Below are 26722 nucleotides of genomic sequence, written 5' to 3' on the forward strand. Positions count from 1 at the left end.
ATGGTAATCCCAACAAGCAGATAAATTTAAGAAAGTTCAATAAATGAAATGTAGGATAGTATAACTTCCACTCTCTTAGTGTTATATCTCATTTATGTCTGACTTTACATCATTCCCAGTACAGTTATAGTTAAATCAGATTTGTGGCAACTTGAGCTTTATAAATGTCATCCCTTTAGCCTTTTCTGGATTGAGTTGTAGATACTCCATCTCATGAAGTACTAAATATTCTCTGAAAAAGAACATTAGTTTCAGAAGGAACATTAGCTGAGGAGCAGCCAAGGGACTTGATGGCAACATGGATTAGTTCTGACCTTGGCTGTCTAATACATAAAAAAATGATCAATCTTAGGGCACAGTTTTTCTTGAGCCTAAAAAAACTGACAATTATAATAAAACCATGTGATATCTACAATACACCATTATCCAATGTTACAAGTATCATTTATATATATAGGGACAGATCCTGAAAGTCTTATTCTTAACTTACAGGAGTAGTCTCAGTGAGTTCAGCAGGATTGCTTGCAGGAGTAATGGTTACAAGATTTGGCCCTTAAATTGTATTATTACAATTTCCTTTTCCCAATCATTTTATACCAGCTTGTATCTTGTCTCATATATCAATATGCAAAGAAATAATAAAGGAAATGAACGTTCCCTGCTAGAAAAGAGCTCTGTGAACTGAGTGAGATGGTATTAATTTTTCTTCTTTAATGTCATGTCTCAGAGTCTTTCACTTTCAGTGATCTGATTATCTCATCATCCTCTCTTGGATTCTCTTTTACATGAAACAATAAGGTGTATTTTCATAATAATTACATTTTGATTTTCTATACATGAACATTTTCATCTGAGAATCTGAAATGACCTTATAAGTACTATAGAATTAATCCTCACAACACCTCTTAAAATATCATCATCCTCAATTTGCAGATGGGAAAATAAAAGGGCAAGTAACTTGCCAAAGGTTACAAGGTTAGTGGCAGAGCCAGGAATAGATCACAGATTTTCTGACACCAAACCTCATGCTCTTATCTCTAGACATACTCTCTCTTCAGATTGATCAAATGGAATAGGGCAGCTGTTCCCAAACTAAGCTTGGAGAGGTGCAAAGATGTCTCATATACGAGGATGTTGATAGCTTCTTCTTGCTTTCAGCTGTTTCTGTAAGTATCCAGGCTCTCTCAGTCAAAAAGGACCAAACATTTATCAAATCAAAGACAGATAAAATATATAAATATTATCCTAATATTACTTCTCTATGTAAGGAACTGCAGTAGTCAGTACAAAGATGTTATTTGATTATGAATGGGAGGGGAAATTGTTCACATGTTTGTGAATGGAAGAGAAGGTGGTTTAAAATAATATAACCTTTCTATTAAAACCCATACCATGAAAAAATTGAAAACTCTTGAAATGGAGGTTGTGTAATTGAAATGGAGAGATTTTTAAACTGCAACCAACACATAATTGTTAAAAAATATTATGGAGGCATGGAAACATAGGAATTGCCATACTGGATCAGACTTAAGAATCCTGTCTCAGACAGTGGCCAGTACCAGATATTTCAGAGGAAGTTGTAGAATCCCACAATAGGCAGATGTGGGATAATCTGCCCCTAACATTAGGTCTCATCTTCATCTCTAATAGTGAGAGATTGCTTTAAGCCATGAAGTATGAGGTTTAACCCATCAAAAATTTTATCATAAATTATGACTCTGGATATTATTGCCATATAAATGTCCAATCCTTTTTTGAACCTTGGTAAATTCTTGGCCTCAACAACTTCTTGTGGCAGGGAGCTTCACAGTCTCTTCCATGTTGTGTGAAAAAGTATTTGCTTTTATTGGTTTTGAATTTGTCACCTTTTAATTTAATTCAGTGTCCCCTTTTTCTTGTGCTATGAGAGAGAGAGAACAGATGCCAATCTGCCTTTTCTGTACCATTCATTATTTTATATATATTTTTATCATGTCCCTTCTGATTTGTCTCCTTTCTAAAATAATCCCAATCTTTTCAACATCTCTTCACAGAGAGATTTTCCAGTTTTGAACCTTCTCACTGCCCTTCTCAGAACCCTCTCTAGTTCTACAATATTGTTTTTAGTGGGGTGATCAGTACTGTGCACAATATTCCAAAGGAGACTGCACAATTGAATTATATAGAAGACAGTATAATACAGAAATTCCAAGTCCAAAACTATGTTAAAATGGGTTTAGTTTGAGAGTATATTTAAAGTAAAATACAATCATGGGATGAAGCAATTGTTCCACAAACAAGGATTATAAACACAAGAAATTCAGAGTTAAAGCTAATCTTAAAAGAAATCCAAATATGATAAAATATAAACATTCATAGTTAGGGCACCCAACTACCTTAATTTTGTCCTAAAGTGACAGCATGAAAGGGGGAAAAATCTAATTTGTCTTTAAAAATTAATTTAAATCTAATCTGGGATTACAAACACCAAACTGCCTTCATCATAAACATATGGGTATTGTATGGTGCCAAGATTAAATAGAGGAGCAGAGTTTGCAGGGATTTACGAATTGGAGGGCGGAGATAAAAAGGGGGGCAGAGCTAGTAGAGAGAAGGGGTGATCTGGGAAGGAAAGGGTGGCATAGACCCACAAGAAGAAAAGCCAATAAGGACTTTTTGGGAGATGTAGGTGTGAAAGGGTTTAAGGAGAATTCAGACCCACTAGAGACTTTGGTGGAGGATTGAGAAAAGATTGGAGAAGTCAGAAGGCACTGGGGTGGAACAGAGTGTGGCTTGAATTAGGATGGACATTCTGGATAACAGACAAAAGGAACAGGGCTGGGAAAACAGAATACATCATCATTCACTAGTATTGGGTGAGTCCCTTTGAATTTGTCATTGGAGCCACATCCAAATATTGTAACATCCAGATTACTACACCTCTTCTCTTTAAAATACAAATCACATACAGCATAGGGGTCTAAGATTGATATTAGCTATATTTTATTTTGGCTTTGTGTTTTGCTTTTTCATAACATACAGGGAATTGACCTGTATTTTTGAACTGGTTGCCTTCAGGACAATTCCCAGAAAAGTTCCCTTTGTTAGGGAAGCTATACACTACTGCTTATGTCAATATAATTTATATTGCTTAGGGTGTGTAAAAGCTCCCGACCCCAAATGACACAAGTTACAGCAACCTAGGTACTGTCCACATTGGTGCTGTTGGCGGGAGAGTGTCTCACAGAGGTGGAGTAGTTATACTGATAGGAGAGCTGTCTCCTGTCAGCATAAAGTGTCTTCACCAGACGTGCTACAGATGCATCTGTGCTGATGTAGCACTTTTAGTGTAGACTAGCCCTTAGATGTGGTTTGGTTTTAATCACATAGGACCACATTTATTCAGGTGTAACCCCATCAACTTCAGTAGAGTTAGACTAGTGATGAATTTGGCCCCATTATTTTCCTTGTTATGTTAAGGAGCTGTCAGAGGCATGCACTGATTACACTGGTCTACAATTTTTGAGAAGTCGTCTGCTTCAGAGATAAAATGTGCTATTTATTATGTATTTTGATGTGCTGAATTCGAATATGACAATTAAAACAACTGATTGGCTACTGTTTCTAAGATATTTAAGTTTTTACATTTTATGTCTATGTATATTGTGTAGATAGTAGAGTTTTAATCATAAATTGTAAACCTAGGTCTTTTCATGTGTTTATGGTTGCTTTATATGATAATATTTCACCTGTCCTGTTTATGTAACACTTTAAAAATCAGCAAAAGGGTTATATAAATAAAATGTATTATGAAACAAAAGGCAAAAAACTATTATGTACATAGTTTAGTCCTATTCAGTGTCTACTCGGTGCTTCTTGGCTTGTCTCTTGTATTCATTACATGGAGCATCTCTTGTCACTGTCCAGCAATAGTCTGCAAGCATTGATGGGCTCCATTTGCCCTGATAGCGTTTCTCCATTGTTGCAATGTCCTGGTGAAATCGCTCGCCGTGCTCGTCGCTCACTGCTCCGCAGTTCAGTGGAAAAAAATCTAGATGAGAGTGCAAAAAATGTATCTTTAGTGACATGTTGCAACCAAGGCTTTTGTATGCCTTGAGGAGGTTTTCCACCAGCAACCTGTAGTTGTCTGCCTTGTTGTTTCTGAGAAGATTTATTGCCACTAACTGGAAGGCTTTCCATGCCGTCTTTTCCTTGCCACGCAGTGCATGGTCAAATGCATCATCTCGAAGAAGTTCACGAATCTGAGGACCAACAAAGACACCTTCCTTTATCTTAGCTTCACTTAACCTTGGAAATTTTCCACAGAGGTACTTGAAAGCTGCTTGTCTTTTGTCAATGGCCTTGACAAAGTTCTTCATCAGACCCAGCTTGATGTGTAAGGGTGGTAACAAAATCTTCCTTGATTCAACAAGTGGTGGATGCTGAACACTTTTCCTCCCAGGCTCCAATGACTGTCGGAGTGGCCAATCTTTCTTGATGTAGTGGGAATCTCTTGCACGACTATCCCATTCGCAGAGAAAACAGCAGTACTTTGTGTATCCAGTCTGCAGACCAAGCAAGAGAGCAACAACCTTCAAATCGCCACAAAGCTGCCACTGATGTTGGTCATAGTTTATGCACCTCAAAAGTTGTTTCATGTTGTCATAGGTTTCCTTCATATGGACTGCATGACCAACTGGAATTGATGGCAAAACATTGCCATTATGCAGTAAAACAGCTTTAAGACTCGTCTTCGATGAATCAATGAACAGTCTCCACTCATCTGGATCGTGAACGATGTTGAGGGCTGCCATCACACATCGATGTTGTTGCAAGCTACAAGATCACCTTCCATGAAGAAGAATGGGACAAGATCCTTTTGACGGTCACGGAACATGGAAACCCTAACATCACCTGCCAGGAGATTCCACTGCTGTAGTCTGGAGTCCAACAGCTCTGCCTTACTCTTGGGTAGTTCCAAATCCCTGACAAGGTCATTCAGTTCACCTTGTGTTATGAGGTGTGGTTCAGAGGAGGAGGATGGGAGAAAATGTGGGTCCTGTGACATTGATGGTTCAGGACCAGAAGTTTCATCCTCTTCCTCTTCCTCATCTGACTCAAGTGAGAAGGATTCTGGTGCATCAGGAACCGGCAGTCCTTCTCCGTGGGGTACTGGGCGTATAGCTGATGGACTGTTTGGATAATGCACAGTCCACTTTTTCTTCTTTGACACACCTTTCCCAACTGGAGGCACCATGCAGAAGTAACAGTTGCTGGTATGATCTGTTGGCTCTCTCCAAATCATTGGCACTGCAAAAGGCATAGATTTCCTTTTTCCTGTTCAACCACTGGCGAAGATTTGTTGCACAAGTGTTGCAGCATATGTGTGGGGCCCATCTCTTGTCCTGATCTCCAATTTTGCAGCCAAAATAAAGGTGATAGGCTTTCTTAACTATAGTGGTTATACTGCACTTTTGTGATGCAAAAGTCACTTGACCACAAACATAGTAGAAGTTATCTGCACTGTTCACACAAGTACGAGGCATCTCTGCTCACTTTGGCTAAACAGAAATGTGTCCCTTTGCAAAATCAAACACTGACAAATAAGAGAGCATGACACTGTATGATTTCTAGAGCTAATATAGGGCAATTTGTTCAGCAGAGTGATGTAAGCTTCGTTATGATTGCATCATCCATGACGTCTAGGAATAACATGATGAAATTCATATCATGTATGATGCAATACCTGCTTCAGATTGCATCATTCATTGTTTTGCCTAAAAAGCAAGTACTGTCCAAACCCAGTCATAGATTTATTCATAGATCCAGTCAAAGATGTATTTTAGTCATTTCTGGTTTAAATTGAGATCCCTTCCCTTTATAACTCACTTATCCTCCGCCATTCCCAAGTCAAGGGTCGTATATACTGACCCAATAGCATATCTTGAAAACTAGAGCCAATCAACAATTTTAAGCATAATTTTCGTTCTCAGTGACCCAGAACTAGTAAAGTTTGACTACATTTATTTCAGAAGCATTTTGGCTGTAGAGCAGTGTTAGTAGAGCTGACACTGATGAGTTCATGAAGCTAAAATGTGCTACTTCACAGTGTTATTAAATAAATCATTCCAATTTCAATGACAGTCTGCTCTTCATCCCCTTGTCTTCCCGACAGTTTGTGACTTTTATTGTATTATTTACCATGTAAAAATGCTGCAGGTGACTAAAGTAATGACGACTGAACCTAAAAAGTTGGGGAGGCTTAGATAACCTTTGAACCTCCCAAATCTGAAATCTTTTGACCATATTCATCTTTAGTGGAAGTGTGTGCAACTCTGATGAAATAATTAGAGGTACACCTACTTATGCCAGGGGTGAATTTGGTAATTTGAGTCTAAGATTTTAGAGTTAACCACCTTCCCACAAGCATTAAGAAACCACAAGCCTTGAGTAAAACAGAAGGAATGGGGACTGAAAACTTTCAATATGGTTATCTTGAGGTTCCATTGAAGTTAATGGGATTACTCACATGAGTAAGGGTTTGCAGAATCAGGACCATATGAGAAGTCCTCTTCAGCACTGATTTCTTTGGTAGTAATCATCAAGAGTTGCTGAATCAGAAAAGTAATCTAGCATGGTTCATTGAATAGAATGAAGAAAAGTGTTCTCCAGAATATCATTCTACCTGATGTATTCAATGATTTCTTTATTAGAAAATAGCATATGTTCAGTCATGCTGTAGGTAGAATTCCATCTGGATGAATAAGCTATTGTTATGGAAGATTTTATACTAAGAAGCTGAATTAAAGAACAACTGGATTTTTATTTACTAGCTGGATCTGAATTCTGAAAGTCTCTCAAACTTTTGGAGCGTAGCTAAGGTGAGTGGAAAAAAAGCTTCAGGCCTTGTCTAGATTGAGATAAAAGGTGGGTTAGTATCATGTTTGCTAAATATCCTAACAAACATGTTTCAGAAATCTAGACAAGGCAATTTATACTTGAACATACTCTAAAATGGCCAGGTTAAAACCTAGGGAGGAGTCAAGGCTTTAAGTTGGCTGGTTTAGCATATATTAAAGGCAATGTACCTTGTCTAAAGTACATTTTTTAAATGTGTGTGTTAGCCAGTACTTTTAAATCTTGTTTGTACTCTCAACCAGAATTGAGGGTACAAAATAGATAATATCTAGGCCCAGATATTCTGTCCAGACTGTCAGTTGTGCCAAGGAAACTTAAAGCTGCTCTAAATGGGAACCTGGAGATTCCCCTACAGATGCAGTCAGGTTTATGTGCTGGAGATTCCCCCAGTGATGTAGTCAGCTTAAGTCACCTTTATAAAAAGGATTACACTGTAGGGATCACATGTGATAAGAGGCTGAAGACAGTGTAAGTTAGAGCAGCTGTGAGAGGCCAGTTTGCTCCCAGACAGCTCCAACATTAAGAAAGGTGACCTAGACCCACTTTTCCTTTCTCCCTCATTTAGCTTCACCAAGTGTTAATACAGTTGAAGCTCAAGTCCTCAGCCTTTGTATGAATCATTGTAAAAAAAAGACAGAAGGCTCCGAAGAACATGTTTTGAGAGCAGCAGAGGAAAGTTCAGAAAATAAACCCATTTTGGTGAGGATGCACATGTGTGGTCAACAGCTTGTAATGATAGCCACTTCTAGATTGGTCAAAAAGAGAGCTGGAATGAATGATACTAATGAGTATTGTAAAGGCCGAGGAGTAAGACTCTTGTACTTTAGTTATGTTTTACTACAGTAAGCTATTTCTCCACTTTTATTTTAAATACATTTTGTTTAGAATGTTGCAGATAAACATTTTTCATTTTGGCTGAGTTTGTTTCTTTTCAGTCAATGTTTATTCAGAAATATCTATCTTGTTTTGTTACAGAAATCTATTTGGACATTTTTTGATCAGTGAAGACCTGTCACCATATGGTGCAACCTAGAGAATTTACTGCTTTTTATTTTGTCAAATGGCTGGGGGTTTAAGCTCTTTTTGTTTATCTTGTTTGCAGTTTTATCTAGGTAATTTTTTAAAAAATTGATCCTGTAAGAAGAGCATCTGCTATTAGATTGGGAAAGAAAATAATACAAGATCAGTCATTCCCCATGCATCAAGGCACACGATGAATTAGGACTGTGCTCAGGAAGAACTCTCCTCCCATAGCTTAGCTTTGAACAATTTAGTTCATTATTAGGCTTTTCACCTCACTGTGAAACATCTGGCAAAGGCTCAAAGGCAGGATACCAGATGAGATTGATAATAATGGTTCTGCTCCAGAATGCTATTTCTTGTGTAGTCAGCTTCACTCTTGACTCCCTCCCCCCCCCCCCATCTACCTTATGGGAGAAAATCTTCTCTAAACATCATATTGTATATCAATTTGGGGTAAGAAACTTTCTAGGAATCAAGAATGAAACACTCCCTCCTTTAGCTCTTATAGCCATCCATCTTTGCTTTCCTAATGTTAAATGTGGAATGATAATTTCAGAATGCCAAACTGAAGAGTTATACCCTCTAAACCAGATCTTAGTGGTGACTCAATCTGAAGTTTGAATGTTATTGGGTTAAATTTTGAAAGGTTCCTAAGTGACTTAGGAGCTGTTGTGGTTTTTGCTCTTTACACAACTGTAATAGTATGAGAAAACCACATAGACATGATAGGTCCAAATAACTGTGTTTAATATACACAACATGCAATTTTATATAGTTGTTCTGGCTGGTTACTAAAACATAGAACATAAGTGTCACTGGAGGACTCTCAAACTACTTACACAGATATTTAACTCCTGTAGTCCATAAGCAGTGGGAAAGTCCCATTTTCAAAATGACTTAGGAACCTGAATCTCACTGAAAATCTATGAAGTTACTCTGGACTGACATCCATGTGCATATGAGTAGAATCTAATCTGGTAAGCCTAAGTAACTCACTCATTGGGAATACAACAAATATGTAGTTCTGATGTGGCTGAGATCCTGTACAAAATATTTAAGACATCATTATACATTGACTTAGAAGATTCTGATTTACTGTTTTTAATGAAATTGACAGTGCTATCTTGGTTATTTTTGGTTTTGATGTATGACTATTAAAGAACTTAATAATGGTGTCCTCTTATGATACCATCACACAATCTCCTATTATAACAACTTTTGCTCCATTGTCTACAGATGCTGTTTTTTCATGTTGACTCTGATCTTATTAGGTTTAAAAATGATAATCAAAGCTAATTTTAAAAAATGGTTCTCTGTGTGTATACATTTTTTATTTCAAATGAGGTCTCTTAATTATTGTCAGAGCCCTATAATCCAATTTTCCTGTTTTATATTATCACCTTTTGATGCCTTAAATTGTTAATTTTTATGTAGCATCTTATGTTTTCCTGGGTCTAGAGAAATAAACACACAGGGTGAAAGTCTGACCCTACTGATGGAGCTCTGCGCAAATACAAATTTATATCCGCAGATATAAATCGGTATCTGTGGAACTGCAGGGCTCTCCCGGGAACCACAGCACCGAAAGGAGCAGAGCGTGGGGCCACCGCTCCCAGGAGACAGCGTCCCGCACCAGCAGCTCCTCTGGCACGGCTGTACCACCCCCAGCCCTGTCCCTTCCACGCAGCTGTCTGCGTCTCCTATTTGGGGGCGTGCGTGCTGCTTGAATACAAGAGCGTGACCAGGGACAGCTGCTGGTGAGACTGGTGCCCATCCCAGTGGGTGGGGCTGGGGGTAGTACAGCTGTGTTGGAGGAGCTGCTGGCATGGGGTGCTGGCTCCTGGGACCGGCAGCCCCACATTCTGCTCCTTTCACCGCTGTGGTTCCTGGGAGAGCCCTGCGGTTCCGCAGATACAAATTTATATCTGCGGATATAAATTGGTATCTGCGTAGGGCTCTACCTACTGAAGTCAACAGAAGTTTTACTATTGACTTTTTTGGGACCAGGATTTCACCCACAGTCCCTGCCCCAATTCAATCTATATTAGTCTAATGTGGAAAATGTTTAAAGACAGACAAGGAAGGTGAGACATGTAACAAAGAGGGTGATGTGAAACATTTGTGAAAGAAGCTTGAAAGTTTGAAAGATTATAATTTAAACTAAAATAAAGTAGATACTACCAAAAGAGCCATCATCTGTGGGAAATTTACTAAAAAATATCAGAATGCAAGAAGTGCTTTATCGCATCAGTGGTCCCTCTAGTTCAGTATCCTGTCTCCAACAGCAACCAGATGAAGATGCAAGAAACACTGAAGTGAGCAGGCATGAAATAAAATGCCCATAAGGAATGCTTCTTCCTAACCCCCCAGGTTGTTTCCTTTTGAAACTATGCTGAGTTATCCAAATACACAATGGCATACACATGGTATTGAGAAATGTGGTCTAGGTACAGGCCATGAGAACCAAGAACTCAAGTTCCATTTGCCATGTCCTTGGGTAAGTCACTTAACCTCTCCGTTTTCCCATCTGTCTAATGAAGAGAAAAATACTCACCTACTTCATACGGCTGTAGTAGGTGAGTTATTAATATTATAAAGTTAAAGTTATCTGATGATAAAGGCTACATCTACAACAGCAATCTTCAATTGACCTGAATGGGTTTTAGGTGAGGCCATGTATATCCACAAACGGAAAGAAAATAAAGTGCTAATCCTTGCCCAGAAAGGTACATGACTGATATACTTTGGTTTAGGCTGTAAAAAAATAATAAATTAAAGTTATTTTTCCCAAAAAACAATAGCTTATGCTTAGAAATATTAAGTCATTAACACTCAGGTTCTCTCTTCTATCCTTACTCCCTGTTTTCCCCCCAGTTGTTTTCAATACAGGAAGTCTCTCACACACACACACTCTCGCTCTCTCTGGAGTCATGGGGTAGGAAAGGTAAATCTATTTAAATCATTATAAATAGTCAGATAAAAGTAGGATTACTGGGCTGCTGTAGTGAACCCAATCTGAACTAAAATTCTCTAATTTTGCCATCTGTCTTTTAGTAGCCTTCATTAAAAGCGGTGGGGAGGGGGAAGCCTATAGGTGGCCATATTGCTATACTCAGCCACATACATCTAAATGCCACAAATACAAAGGACTGGATAGGCAAGCTAAGTGGTAACAGGATACAGAACATTTGGCCTATAGTAGGCTCACTACTTCCAGTTGATGCCAGCCTGGTGGTAACTTGAAAGTTACAATCTAATGTGGGGAAACTTCCTTTATTCAGAGAAATAAACTGGGAACTGACAGAGGATTCAGCTTCAAGGACTGCACGACACTTTTTTTTTTTTAAGTACACTGCTTAGAAAGAATAATAATTCAAAAGGCTCCCATTCTATGTGCTGCTCACATGGGGCTGGGCGCGAGTCACACGCCAGAGCACTTTGAACTTGCTGGCTGCTGCTCTGACTCCATTGAGCCTCCCAAGCACTCTGAAGTGCGGGATCAGGGCTTGGGCCTTATTGGCACGGCGACTGGGGGAAGGCAGGAATAGCGAGGCCACGTTTCCTCGCTAAGCAGAACTTCCTCCCCTCCCCCGTACTAAGCCTACGCCGGGGCCGCTGCGAACAGGGACTCACGTTCTGCGCTCCCCCGCTGTTCGCTACGAGGTGAGCTGTGCGGAGGGGCCAGTCGGTGTGCTCGCGGATCGCGCCACACGCTGGGGTTGACCGGGAGGCCCCAGGTCACCCGGAGCGGGAAGGGAGTTTGGGCGGGACTCGCCTGCCCTTGTGCCAGGCCGTCCTGCCGCTAGGAAAGGCAGGTTGGGCACAGCCAGAGCGCGAGCTCAGGGCTGCCGAGGCGAGGGCCGAGCAGTTGGTCCCTCAGCTCATGTCTAACGCTGCCCCCCGCGCGAGGGGGTGCTAGTGCCGGAGGGGGCGGGGCTCTCCCATTTGGCAGCCCCTGGGCCCTGCCAAGGCCTGGCTGGGAGACAGCGGGGCGGCTCAGCCGGACGCCTCCTAACCGCTGGGCTCCTCGCCCCGCCCAAACCTGCCCGCGCGGACACTCGCGCTCTGTGCCTTGCTGCTCATAATGGGCGTGGGCGCATGCGCAGCAGGCTGCGTTGGGGTCCCTGGCCTTGCCTCTGTAACGCATGCTTGAGCCGGGCCGTTCCCATGCGGAGCGGAGCGGGGAGGGGCGGAGCATGCTGAGTGTCCCCACCTGAGAGTGGCAGCTGGCGGAGGAGGGGCGTAGTGCTGTCAGCGGTACGTGGCTGTGCGGGCAGTGCTCTGCGAGCCTGCTGCCTCTCCCGTCCGGTGTCCCGAGGGACTCTCTCCCCATGCTGGGTCCCGATGCACTGTGACTTCACCCAGGATATCCCCACCCTATGTTTATAAATTGCACCCTGTATACTCCCCATCCTGTGTCTAGACGGAGTCCCGAGGATATTAAGACCCGTTCCTCTGTCTGTGCATTTCCCTTGGTACCTGCCTGTTTTTGTACCTTGTTGTGTGCAGGGTCATTCCTTTCCCGTGCTTCGAAAGGCTCATCTCCCTTTCCTTCTCCTCTGTATTCTTCTCCCCATCCAGATTGTTTCCCCCGTGCTCACCACAGTATTTCTCTCCCCCTTCGTTTCTTCCTCTGCCCTAGGGTATTCCTTAACCTACCCTAGGTGTTTACTAAAACACATAGTTCTATTTAAAATGTCCATTAGAACTTCAGGATCTTTACATGCATTGTACTTAATTGCTGTTTTGCATCTTTGATCAAATAGAATGAAAAATTTAGGAATCACTGACATGTTAATCATATATAGTTTTCCTTTGCTCTCCTCTTCTCACATCTAGAGAAAGGTTTGGTTCATTCACACTATAAATAATGTGGTTTAAATTATATAAATATATTTGTTATGTGGGGAGAGTGGGAGTTTAGTGATTTAGGGCTAGATCTTGCTAGCTGTTGAGCACCTTGAGAAGGTATGTCTGTCAGCCCACATTTACTGCCCAGACACATGATACATAATTATTTATTATTATTTATTTATTTTATCATTAAATATTTGTATATAGCACCATAGGGGCTCATGATGTCTTATAGAAAGCATAAAAACACAGAGCCAGATTTTGTGCTACAAGAGGTTGTAAACTGGCCACGTCTCCCCATCTGGCATCTGCACCATCCCCTTAAAACCTCTCCTATAGGTGGGTGGGGAGAGGGTGTGGTTGAATCATGTTGTATTCTGGCAATCTGCAACTGGTAGATGGCACTTGCGTGCTATAACCAGCCAGCGTTAATTAAAGTACATTGAGGAATGCTTTAATCTCTGCTGGTGCCGACACAAAATCTGCTCCCTTGCAGTATCCCTCTTCTGTTACATCCAGCAGAGAATCTATCCCACAGTCTGTTCCCAAGGAATTTATATCAGTTTGAAGATAGAGTTTATTTCCTAATTTGAGTTACCATTGTAATATTTAACTTTTTTATAACTTTGTTCAAATAATGTTGCTTTAGGGCAAAATCCTGGTCCTAGATTTATAGGTTCCAAGGTCAAAAGGGACCATTGTGATCATCCAGTCTGAGCTCCAGTATAACACAGGCCATAGAACTTTCCCAAAATAATTCCTAGAGCACATCTTTTAGAAAAAACATCCAATCTTGATTTAAAAATTGTCTGTGATGGAAAATCCACATGACCCTTGGTAAATTGTTCCAGTGCTTAATTCTCCTCACTGTCAAAAATGTATGCCTTATTTCCAATCTGAATTTGTCTAGCTTCAACTTCCAGCCATTGAATTGTGGTATACCTTTCTCTGCTTAACTGAAGAGCCCATTATAAAATATTTGTATATCCTATAGACTGTAATCAAGTCACCTTTTAACCTTCTCTTTGTTAAACTAAATAGACTGAGCTCTTTGAGTCTGTCACTATAAGACACGTTTTCTAATCCTTTCATTAGTCTCATGGCTCTTCTCTGAATTCTCTCCAATTTATCAACATCTTTCTTGAACTATGGGCACCAGAACTGGACACAGTATTCCAGCAGCGGTCACATTAGTGCCAAATATAGAGGTAAAGGAACGGTCTACTCCTATTCAAGATTCCCCAGTTTATGCATCCCAGGATCACATTAGCTCTTTTGGCCATAGTGGCACACTGGGCGCTCATGTCCTGTTGAAACCTACAGCAGTTTTACCTTTGACTTCAATGGGACCAGGATTTGACCCATGGGGCCTAGTTGTGCAATGTGTTGTCCTGAGAAGTGCCAAGAATACTCAACTACTCTTGGTGTTTATGAGAGTTCAGAGCACTCGCATCTCACAGGAAGTGCTCAGCATTTTATAGGGCTGCGCCCTTTCTTTGGGAAAACCCCCTTATTAAGTGTTGAGGGCCTGCCTCTAGAATTGATATGATAGTTTGGTCTTACTAGAACTACTCATGTTTGTAAAGTTGCTCATAGGTGGAAGTATGTGCAGGATTGGAATCATATAAGACACAGTCCCTCCTGTAAAGACCTTACAATCAAAGAAATAAATTTTTATTTTAGTTTAAGAAACAAAAATATTTATTTAAAATTGTTGATGTACTGGTTATTTTACTGTTGAATTGCTTGTATACCTTATATATATAAAATCAGCACAAATTATTTTTAGTTTTCATTGCAGCTGCCAATACTAACATTCCATTTTCTGTGCAGATGTCACTTAACTTGGATACTGAAGATGACTTCTATCTGGAAGAAAATAGATTCAAGCAGTGTTGTGCAGAGTTCATTAAACACTCACAGCAAATAGGAGATGGTTGGGAGTGGAAAAGTATAAAGGTATGGGCAGTAATTTGATATTTAATAAAAACTTATTGTTGCAAGGTTTTCCTTCATGTCCTACAGGCTGGTAAACCAACTAAGCCCCAAATGCGGTGCCCCATTATGCGAGGCAAACACAGGGTGGAAGGATAAAAAGAGGCACCGAGAGGTGAAGTGACTTCCCCAAAATCACACAGCAGGTTACTGGAACACTGGGATTAGAATCGAGGTCTCCTGACTCCTAATCTTATTCAACCATGATGCCTCTCCAAACCAGTTCCTTTTTCTGCCCTCAAACATTTTCCTTGTCTGAAAACTTCTCACCTACTTTTAACCTAGTTGAAGACAATATCAAAATGAGCCATTCAGATGTAATTTGCCATTTTCATTTATAAATCTTTTCCATTCATCACTGAACACATTGGCCCAGATTCTCTTCTCTGGTATGAAAATTTTGTGCCATACTGCTGGATACAAAACCTAAACCTGGAGTAGTTAGGCATGAGTGGATCACTCAAGGGTAATAAGATACATTTTGTGGGGTACTGCATGCATAGCAACTTCTAATCCACCTTCTTCCCAGCTTCTCTGTGCCGGGGCTGCCTTATTGACCTTATCTTCCCCTCCCCCCGCCTACAAAAGTCAGAACTGGCATTAGGGGGTAGCAAGCAGGGAAGGGGCCCCATGAAGCTACGTTGCTCCGGCTTCAGCTTCAGCCCTGGGTGGCAGGGCTCAGTGCCCATGGCCTCAGCCCTGCGCTTCGTGGCTTCAGTGAGTTTAATGCCAGCCTTGCTTGAAGGATCCCCTGAAGCACCCCAGAGGGTCCCGAACTCCTGGTTGAGAACTGTTGTGATAGAACATCTCCCAGGCTGCTCTAGCACACACATCAGAGAGCTTGGCACTTTACACAGAATTAGAAAATGCAAAGATGGCTATGGCTGAGAAACTAAACCCGTAATTCTATTTAGTGACTTAGTCCCTCTCCATCCTTTTCTAAAACTTTGGGGAAAACCATGTTTAAAGTCATCTTTATAATATTTTAAAATATATTGAAGGCTTGTAGATCTGTGACAATACTTTCCCTATACACTAGAATTTGTAAACTGGAATTTAAGACTCTCACTGCAAAAAAGGTAGGACTCTGGTAAAAAGGAAGAACATGGCTTCAGCCACAAATTGCAATTTCTCTTTAAATCACATTTTTTTTAAAAGAGTGAAAATATTAGCAAAAGAGTTACAATGCACCCTTTCATATAGGGAGCCATTTGAAACCTTAGATTTCAGTCCAAGGCTATGTGTCTGAGGAGTTTATTCAGAACAGAAAGATGCTCTGAGCCTCTACCAGGAATTCAATACTTGGGTCAAAGTTTGAACTTTCTGTGAAATAGAAGCTTGGCTGAAAATAGTGAAATGAGACAGATTTTTTGTTCTCACATATAAAAAATGGTGAGATTTTTTTTTAATGGGCCAAGTTGGCGACTCTGTGATTCCAGATTGTGATAAAAACTTGGCCATGGAGAACATCCATTTATTCAGTGATAATCAGGGGAGGAAATTTCCCTTGAAAGAGATGAGTGTCTTAAAGCAGAATGGGTAATAGACAGGTTTTTTGTTCCCTTTCTCCTCCCTCCCCCCAATACATATATATGTGTCAGGAACAGTTTGGTGTACTCTTAATGTTGCTGATGTCATTTACTTGGAGCCCATTCCTGCATTCCATACTCACATGAATAGTCTCTTTGATGTCAGCGAGACTACTCATGCAAGTCAGGGTTGTAGAACTGTTCATGAATTCAGTAGAAATTAAATTTAAATGATAAAGCATCCAACTTTGTGAATTAGGCTATCATGTCATAAACTCACCTGGTCTAAGCAAAACCCTGTACGTATAGATGTGGAGGGTGAGGTCCATATTATGTTATGACCCTCTCTTGTCAAGGGAGAACTACAACCTGCAGTGTAGGAGTGCATCACCTATAGACCTGATGAAGCTGAATTTGGGTAGTAATACTGAATATTGCACAAATTAGGCAGTTACATCTACTCTGCCAAAGCCATGTATGCTTTTGCTTTCATTATAAATTTTATTTAATAGGCAAATCTCATCCCCATGTAGTCATGAGTAACCATGTCAAAGGCTATTGTGACCCAAATATATTATGATCTACATTTATTTATAAGCTAATTTAAGTACAGGCAAACTGTCTTCTCTTATTTTAAGAAGAAAAGTCCCTACAGGTGTATTGACTCATTTATACATAAATATACGTTGTACTAGAGAGGCTCTGTAACATGGTAGATGCTTAACTTTCTTGGGTCCCCTACGCCTAGTGGTGGCAAGAGGTGCCTTCCCACCCCCTTGCTGGTATAAAATATAGAGAATACTAACTCCACAGGTTCCTGGCTTTTACAGGTATATCTTCCAGGGAAATTACAGGCTGTAGAGTTTGGAAGCATGCAGAGAGGTTGGGCTCCTTCTTCACCCATCAGGAAAAGCTGGTTCAGGGAAGTATATATTACATGGCCACCCCTGCTCCATCAGAGCTCATTGTACCCCTCTCCCCTGGGCAATTCAACCCTGTGGAGGGCAGGTGGTATTTCTTCCACTTCTCTTCTCCAAAGATTTTCTGCCCATATAGGCAGGTTTAATTGCCTGGTGCAGCTCTCAAGGAGGTCCACAAATAGAACATTCTCCAGAAAGCCACTTAAGTGGACTCTCTGGCTATTCAGGTCAGGCCTATTTTTTCAGTCATTTCTGTCCACCTTTTGGATTGCCCTTATGGCACTTCAAAACTGAGGGTGCAGCTCTTTCTGCCATCAGGAACATTCCATGTATAAGCACACTGTCAGTGAATTTGGCCCACTGAGATTTAGTGGGAAGACAAATATAGCATGGCAGCAAGAGAAGCTAAGAGCAAGGCAATTTTTCAAAATATTATCTGTGTTAAAAGTTTACTAACAAAAATATATATAACTAGCATTATCATCTTGTTTCAGGTATGAACAAAGCACACAAATAGCCCATAACAGATGCTGCAGTTAAATATATTTTGTAACATCGTAGAAAAGACAAGACAGAATGAATGTGTTAGAATGGAACACATGTTGATTTAAAGATCAGAATAATCGAACTAAACTGTGTCAGAAATGGTAGATTAACCAAAGAGTTAAATTTGCAGCCTGTCAAGCAATTTAATGCTACATTAATGAGTTTTGTTCAGAGACTGTTTTGAATGGAATCCTTTTACATCAGATGTTGCACATATGCTGTCTGTGTTTGTTTGTCTAAAATAAAATGTAATGAAACAGCTAATAAAACCCCAATTTATTTGTTTTCTTTGAGAAATAAGTCCTTAGCAGGCAGATACTATTTATTGTTCTCCATGCATTTTTGCTGCCTTTCAGCGTGTGCATTTTCCAGCAATCCATTATTAACGTTCTCCCATATCTTATTTCTAATTGACAAACTAATTTTCAAGGATGTATATCAGGGTGTGGAGAAACCCACCAAAAGTCTTTCTCTACCCTTGTGCAGTTGTGCAAGGACCTATCACAATACCTATGGTAAAAAGGGAATGAAGTCTAGGAAGGGTCATTATGACCATGTTCATCTTCCCCGAGTCTGAGGCCCAGGCTGTTCTCTCTTAAAGGATGGAGCAGATTGCTGTTCTGCACACCAGAGGTCTGTGCACTTGCAGAAACTGCTTGTCCGAGGCAAACTCTCCTCTTGAATGCCCCTTATGGAGAAGTGAAGCTCTGCAATAGTCCCTGTGCAAGGCAGTGGTATAAATGCCCATATGTTGTAAAGTACTTGTATCATGCTTGTATGTGGTTTAAATGAAAAAAGCTGATCTATAAAAATAGATGAAAATTGTTAATCATCCAAATGATCAAAATGAGAGCATGTTTAGGGTTAATTTGGTCCCCTCACCCCAGTTCTGACCTTCTGTGTGTGAGGTTATGCAACCCAAGAGGGAAAAATCCAAATTAACCCTAGGAGTTTGCTGAAGATTAGGGAAATTTGTTTTCGTGTGACTACATAGTTGAAGATATGCAGGTACAAACCCTTACTACAGATATACTGCACCACTGCAAAATAGGGCATGAATTGGTGTCACATAACCTGTGAATTTACACAGGTAAGTGGTACCAGTGTGAGCCCTCTCTTACACCGGTACACCTTATCTATCCTATGGGTTTGCATTGACTACATCAATGTAGCTGCACTTGGCAGAAACCTCCAGTAGAGAGAGATGCTAAGTGTCTTGTTTAATTTAACCATCAACCCCTGTTCTGCTTTCACTGTTTTTATAGGTGTTATCTTAATATTATGAAACTGTCCTTTTTCTAACTGTCTTTTTATATGCAAAAGGTTTTAGATCAGATCTAGATTTTAATGAGCATTCAAGGGCTTTACTGGTAGTGGGCTTCAGGCATTCCTCTCTGATACAGTTTTAAGAACATTAATAGTTAGTTTTTTTTTAATGTCATCAGCACTCGAATTCTTAGAGTCTATTTTCATCCAATACACGTTAGGCCCACTTGGTGCAAATGGGACAATTTCCCCACCTGGGGTTGAATTGTACATAGTTCATACCATTTTGTTGGAATAGTCTTCTTATGATTCTGTTCCTGGGGAAAAAAAAGTTTGGCATCAGATACATCTCTACCCTGATATAACGCGACCCGATATAACACGAATTTGGATATAACGCGGTAAAGCAGTGCTCCGGAGCGGGTGGGGCTGCGCACTCCGGCAGATCAAAGCAAGTTCAATATAACACGGTTTCACCTATAACACAGTAAGATTTTTTGGCTCCCGAGGACAGCGTTATATCGGGGAAGAGGTGTACTAAAAATGACTTTGACTATGTTGCTCTTTCTGTCTGTCTCCTACACTATTTCCTGTCTCCTGAGACCTTCCACCTATGCCCTCAGCTGCTCAACTCTCTTCCAGACCTCAATACAATGTTTTCCAATAGCTTCCTTGTGCCACCCCTTCGGGTACACAGATATCTAGCACTGATGCATTATCTTAGCAGCTGTATCACATTTTATTTTAATTAGTGGGGCAGTTGGCCTCCTATAAAGCTGTTAGAATTGCTCTGAACTGGCCATCAGGGGATACTGCAGATTATGCAGTTAGGACCCCTCTACCAGCAGGTTCAGAACTTCATTATGCCAAGCATTGGTGCCAGAATTTTGTGTTTTATTTATTCTGTAGAATGGTGGTAGCAGTTAGAACTTTGCATATTTAAATGATTACTGAAAATGTTTTTGGTTTGTATTTTCTGAGCACAGGACTTTCCTGATGGCTATATGAGTAAAACACACTTCCAAATGAAAAATGGAAATATCCCATCAATTTTCAAGGACAGCACTAAGGAAAGTGATGAGCAAACATTGACACATGTTGAGGTAAATATAGCTTTCTGTATTGATTTGCCTTTAAAACTTGTGTATATAAAATAAATTATGAGCAAAATGTTTTTTCTATTGTTGTTTAGAAAACAAAACAACAAAACCCACTTTGGTATCTGGTATACTAGCATGTTGTCAGAATATTCAGGTCTTGAATGATCAGTGGGTTTGAACAATCTTCATGAAAAATCTTATCCTCTTCCTTCCAGTTTATACATGAATTGGGGAGGAAACAGAGAGGCAATAATGTAATTCACTAAAATCTGTAATACACATATACAGCCTCATCATGGAAGGATGGTACTTATTTGTACCATGATCTACCAATATTAAGGAAATATTCACTTTTTTAAAAAACTGAACATCAAGGTTTACTTACCTAAGAGATAAATATTAATCAAGGCAAAATATGAGGTCAATTACCTTGAGGGACAGTAAATATTGATATTTACTGAAGTAAGTCAGTATATATGAATTGTGGCTATTTTTGAATATCTTAGAGAGGGAGAGAGAAATGGAAATCACTTCCATTGTGGTATCAATTTCTTATACAGTAAAATCTGTGTTATCTGGCACTTTACCAACCACACCCAAACTCCCTCCCTCCATAACCTCGTTATCTCCATACTGATTTATACCTGCCTCTGGAAATTTCCATTACTTGCGTCTGATGAAGTGGGCATTCACCCACGAAAGCTTATGCTCCAATACTTCTGTTAGTCTTAAAGGTGCCACAGGACCCTCTGTCGGATTTTAAATGTTACCTCACTTGCCAGTCGTCAATCCCAGTTTCTGATGGGCATTCAGAGTGTGTCTGCTGCCTTGGTGAGACACATGTTCCACATAAATGCTCCCACTGCCTCAATCTGAAGGCCTGTGCCAGGAAACCAAGGGACCTACAGCTAAAATTCCTCATGATGGAAAAGTCTCTGTGTCCAGCGTCCGATCTGGGATCACGGACCCCTCCTGGGCACTGGTCTCCAACGGTGGCATCTGACAGAGGTTCCCCACCATTCTCTCAGAGGAAGGAGCACTCCAACAAAGAAACTGGTTTTGACCTCCCCTTCTTGGGAACCCTTCAAAAAGAGACAATCCCCGACCCATCAGCCCCCATTGGTACCAACTGCACCGAGACCATCCACCTCTGAGGTAGCGGGACCGTCCAGTATCATGGTTACCATGTGAGCCAAAGACCCTAAGTGAGCTGGCTCAGAAAAAGGCACAAAAGGGAAACCTACCATCCTTACCTCCGTACTGCTGGAGCTGCTCTCACATGCGGCACTGAGCAGTGCAGCAGCGCTAAAGTCTGTGGTGCCACCTTCTGCCTCCACAGCGTATAGCGCACGATCCTCGGCACCGGCAACCATGGTAAAGGCACTGGTACTACCAACAACACCCTCCTCAGTACCGATACTCTCGGTACCACAGCAATTTGTCTGAAATAAAGAACTTTTAGTCTCCTCAGCACCGGAATCTCCACTCATCGGTATTGACCTTACTCCAGCATGCTCGATACCGTGCCAACTTACCATGCTACCCAGATCAGCTCCTCCTTTATCCAGCGACAAGGATGATGATGATGATGATGGAAGAGGAAATCTACTCCTCCCATTACTCCTTGCCTACCCACACAGCTACCAGACCAGGTCCACTAGAGAAACATGAATACCATCCCAGACCTGAAACCCAAGGATGGTATATACACCTATGGATGCTGCCACTAATGCCATTCCCACCACAATGGCCTTACTGAGACCCATGGGCAGTGTACCGCCAACACTATCTTAAGCCTCCCAGTCCACACAAGGAGAGGTCAAGGCATTCTCCATCACCCTCTGAACCTCCGGAAGAGGCAGTCGAGGAACTGGAGGAGACTTCAACTCAGGAAGTCACCCCAGCTGCCACTTTTTCATTCTCCTGTCCGGATGAAGCTATTATTCCTCTTCTCCACAATGGGGGATGACTTTAAACAGTTCCAAGAACTATTTAAAAGGATCGTAGATTCCCTGAAGATATTGCTGGAAAAAGTTGCGGAGTCACAACATAAGTTGTTGGACATCCTCCAGACTTCAGTCTATTCCAAGATTGCCCTCCCAATAAACAATGTGCTCATGGACTCAGCCAAGACCATCTGGCAGATCCCAGTAACAATTCCACCCACCTCTAAAAGAGCGAATAAAAAAAATATTATGTCCCTTCCAAGGAGATGGAATTTCTATTTTTACATCCTACGCCAAACTCTCTGGTGGTAGAGACCATGAACGAGCAGAGCAAACAACACCATTCCAGATCCACCCAATATGACAGGGACTTGAAGAGATTGGATCTTTTTGGTTGTGAAGTTTACTCTTCAGCAACCCTATAGTTCAGGAATGCAAACTATAAGCATTAATGGCCAAATACAATTACTCCAGTTACTCAAAAAGGTCTGACTTTATTGAGCACATACCTGAGGACAAAAAGGAACAATTTAAAGCTTTCATATACAAGGGTCAACTCCTAGCTTGCACAGATTTACAAACTTCACTGGACTCCACAAACATGGTGGCACACTCCATCGTCATGGCCTTAGTAATGCAACAAGCTTCCTAGCTCCACCTCTCAGGTTTTCCCAAAGAGGTACAATTAACTGTTGATGATCTCCCGTTCGAAGGCCCCAAGCTGTTTGCAGCCCAAACAGATGAGTTCCTTCACATATTGAAGGACTCCAGAGTGATTCTGAGATCCTTGGGCATATACACACCTACACAAAAGAAAGAACAGAGGAAGTATTACTTGACACAAAGATCTAGATCCGTGCCCTACACCCAGCCTCAGAGGTAGAGGCAGAGACCTGCAAGGCGGAGACCACTCCCTTCTCAGCCCTCAACGTCTCAGCAGTCTCCCTCTAAACAACAATTTTGAGGGTTTGGTTGAGGACCAGAGACACCTTCCACTTTTTCTATTGCTGGACCCATCTGACACCATCCATCCATTTGGAGACCACCTAATTCCTTTCCATCCAGCATGGCAAAACATCATATCAGACAATGGGTATTAGAAATCGAGACTGGCTATTCCATCCAATTTACCTTCATCCCCCCCTCCCCACCCTCCCTCCCCATTCGTCTTCAGGGACCCTTTCTTACGAACACCTACTGTGACAAGAGGTAAACCCGTCTTGTATGCCTAGGCGCAGTAGTACCAGTACGAACACAACACAGAGGGAAGGGTTTCTTCTGCCATTATTTTCTAACCCAGAAAAAAAACTGGAGGATGGAATCCCATTCTCGACTTAAGAAGACTCAACAAATTCAGGAAGACCCAGCGATTCAGGATGGTCATGCTAGCAACAATAATTCCAGCTCTAGGCCCTCGACCTCCAGGATGCATATTTCCACATAACGATACATCCCTCACATAGGTGGTTTCGCAGATTTGCTCTGGGAACAGATTGTTTCCACTCCAAAGTACTCCCTTTCAGCTTATCTATGGCTCCAAGGGGATTTTCAAAAGTTCTTGCGGTGGTGGCAGCTCACCTCTGCAGACGAGGGGTCATAATATTCCCCTATCTGGATGATAAGTGCTTACTCAAAGCCTCAATTCAAGAAGGGCCCTAGCAGCTACTGAAAAGACACAGCTACGGCTACAAATGAACAAACAAACAAAAAAATCAACATTCACACCTGTGCAGAGACTGGAGTTTATTGGGGGCCTACCTTGACCCTCTGGTAAATCTGGGCAGAGAGGCTGTAGCTTCCACTCTAGTCCACCTAATTGCTATAATGCAAGCCAGCCCACAGACATCGGACAGGACCTACCTCCAACTGTTAGGCCATATGTCAGAAATGACATTTGTCATCAAACACCTGAAGGCATGGCAACTCCATGGTTCTGAGACAATGAAATGATCTCTTCAGAGGAGGTAAACAGCAGAAGGTCTACTACATGATATATCAACCTGCGCAAATGGAAGAGATTCCATACATGGTGCCAGAATAGGCAAATAATAGCAACTACCTCTCCTTTATTGGATTACATGTTGGAACTCAAGAAATCTGGTCTCTCAATGAGCTCTAACGGGGCACACATCACAGCAATCATGGCGTTTCACCACGAAGTGGATGAATTTTTGATCTTTGCACACCCTACCACTAAACGCTACCAATAAAAGGGTCTTGGTAACCTTTATCCTGCAATACGAGCCCCTACTTTATCATGGGATCTGGTGCTGCAATGCCTGGGGGGGGGGCTTTTGAGCCACAAACGACATGTTCATTTCTCCATCTTTCAATGAAGGTGGCCTTTCTGGTCGCTATCACATCTACCCAATGAGTAGGAGAACTGGAGGCCCTCCTGGCACATGCCTCATACACAATATTTTTCAAAAGCAAAGTTATCCTACAACCACATCCCAAATTTCTACCTAAAATAGTTTCATCATTCCATTTGAATCAACCAATCCATCTCCCATCATTCTTCCCAAAACCTAATGGGAACAAATAAGAAGCAATGCTTCAAACCCTGGATCTCCAAAGGGTGCTAGTTTTTACGTTGAAAGGACAAAGTCTTTCAGAAAGTTACCAACATTATTTCTGTCCATCACGGAAAGACCTAAGGAAGACGCCATAAAGGCGCCACAAAGGACAAGAAGGTGTGTCAACTGTCTGTAATGGGCCACTCTCCTACCACTTCAAAAGTTATTTTTCCTCCCTTGGTGTCCTGCTGTTAATTGATTTATCTCGTTAGACTGACCTCAGACTTGGTAAAGCAACCCCCATCCTTTCATGTATTTATACCTGCTCCTGTATTTTTCACTTCATGCATCCGATGAAGTGGGTTCTAGCCCATGAAAGCTTATGCCCAAATAAATTTGTTAGTCTCTAAGGTGCCACAAGGACTCCTCGTTGTTTTTGCTGATACAGATTAACATGGCTACCTCTCTGATGTTATTTAGTTATCTCTCACAATTCTGACAATATTCTTCAATTCTGACCTACATGAACCCATCACTGTTTATGTACTGAATTACTTTTGAACAGAAACTGACTATTGTGCCAAATTCTTGGTACTCTTTTATTGTAATGAATTAACTCCCTTTGAGTGATTGTTTTGAATCAGCACCACTTAAAGCTATTGAGTCTAACTCTCAAGAGAAACACCAGTTCTAGAAGGATTGACAAGTCAAAAACAAAAATGGTTTATAGAGCTAAATTTTTAATGTCCTAAAACATGGACCCAGATATCAAGCAAAATAATATTTCAGGATCTTAATAGGCAATATTTAAAATGCCTTAAAAGATTCTGTATGTCTTATTACTTGTGCTCAAAAACACCTAATTTGTAACAGCACTTCTTATATTTAAAAAAATAGTAAACTGAAAACATTCCTCAAAATATACCTCATTTACTTTGATTGATGTGAGGGTGAAGTGCCTAAGATCTGTGAAGTGAGGTGATTGCTGACTTGGGATCTAGTAAACAGTCTGGGGTGGGATGCTAACATCAGGTATATAAATATCTGGGCTGATTATTATGAGAGCATTCAGATCATTTGCTGAAATGCATGTAGATAATATTTTAATAAGTGTTGGGGTGGAGTCTTTGATCATGGTTCATGTTAGTAGCAGTGATGTAGAGAAATTCAGAAAAGAGGTTCTCAAAGATGAAATTAAGATTATCAGCAAGAAAGCGTAAATTTAGAACCTCTGTAATTCCAGAGGTCTGTACAGGGGAATAGATATTCCCAATACATGGAAGAGAAGAGGGTGCAGAGAAGAAGGATTCTAGCCCACGAAAACTTATGCCCAAATAAATTTGTTTGTCTATTATTACAGAAAATACCCACTTCATCACACCCTGCCCCAGAGAGAATGCCACAAAATCACATTTCACTTATTTTGTTGTGAGCCTGGGTAGCCCAATGAACTTAAATAGTGCCCCTCATTCTAGGCTTCAGTATTTACCGTCAACTTAATCCATCCCTAGCTTTTATTAAATGCTATGTTAACAGCTTTACTTTAGGTGTGAGGGCAGAACTATTATGATTATGTCTTATTAAGTACTGACAGTGTGATAAGCACTGTACAGGACTCAAAATAAAGACAGTCCTGTCCTCAGGAGCTTGCATTCAAAAGGGCAAAAATAGGGAAACCTGGATTCATTTTATAAATTCTTTTTCCTTATTAGTCAAATGGCCCAGCGCAAGCAGTTATTCGGAGTAATAATTCTATGTGTGTGGTTTGCCTCAATTCTTTCAGAAGAAGGGAGTCATTGTGAAACCATTTCTGAAGCTACCGTCATTGCTACTTTATAAATCAGCAGGCAGGTTGAGAATGCTCAAGAACAGTCCTCTCCTTTAGAAAATGGAGCATTCACTTTACAGTTGGTCTAGTTAAAGTTATACTTATTCTGACATGGGGCCCATCCCATATGCCTGTGCAGGCAGAACTAATGGGAGTTCCGCCTGTATGAGAAAATGTGGGACTGCCTCAGACATCTCTCTTGTATTCCAGAATATGAGTTAATCTAACTGTTCAGCTATGCTGTTTTGTATATAACAACATAAATGTGAAAATCCCAATTCTCTGTAATTATTAATCCTTTT

The 26722-nt window shown here is 40.9% G+C and overlaps 1 protein-coding gene and 1 long non-coding RNA gene across 6 annotated transcripts in view; one reads left to right on the plus strand and one right to left on the minus strand.

The window, feature by feature from the left end:
• LOC117878882 overlaps window positions 1-12081 on the minus strand; it is a 65586-nt gene extending 53505 nt beyond the window's left edge. The window contains exon 1 of one of the 3 annotated variants that reach the window (XR_004646123.1): window positions 11554-12081. This is a non-coding gene — a long non-coding RNA (uncharacterized LOC117878882). The remainder of the gene's footprint in view (window positions 1-11553) is intronic. The other 2 variants (XR_004646121.1, XR_004646122.1) reach the window with 2 other exon arrangements.
• The window catches only part of ATG10 (autophagy related 10), a 146540-nt gene that overhangs the window by 16513 nt on the left and 103305 nt on the right, over window positions 1-26722 (plus strand). Inside the window, exons 1-3 of one of the 3 annotated variants that reach the window (XM_034773539.1) lie at window positions 11143-11583; window positions 14608-14733; window positions 20017-20133. In XM_034773539.1, coding sequence (XP_034629430.1) covers window positions 14608-14733; window positions 20017-20133 — 243 coding nt within the window. In that variant the 5' untranslated portion in view covers window positions 11143-11583. Of the gene's footprint in view, window positions 1-11142; window positions 11584-12044; window positions 12178-14607; window positions 14734-20016; window positions 20134-26722 lie in introns of those variants that run through there. The other 2 variants (XM_034773540.1, XM_034773538.1) reach the window with 2 other exon arrangements.

This window comes from Trachemys scripta, chromosome 6, assembly GCF_013100865.1.
Source record: "Trachemys scripta elegans isolate TJP31775 chromosome 6, CAS_Tse_1.0, whole genome shotgun sequence".
Lineage (NCBI taxonomy): Eukaryota > Metazoa > Chordata > Testudines > Emydidae > Trachemys > Trachemys scripta.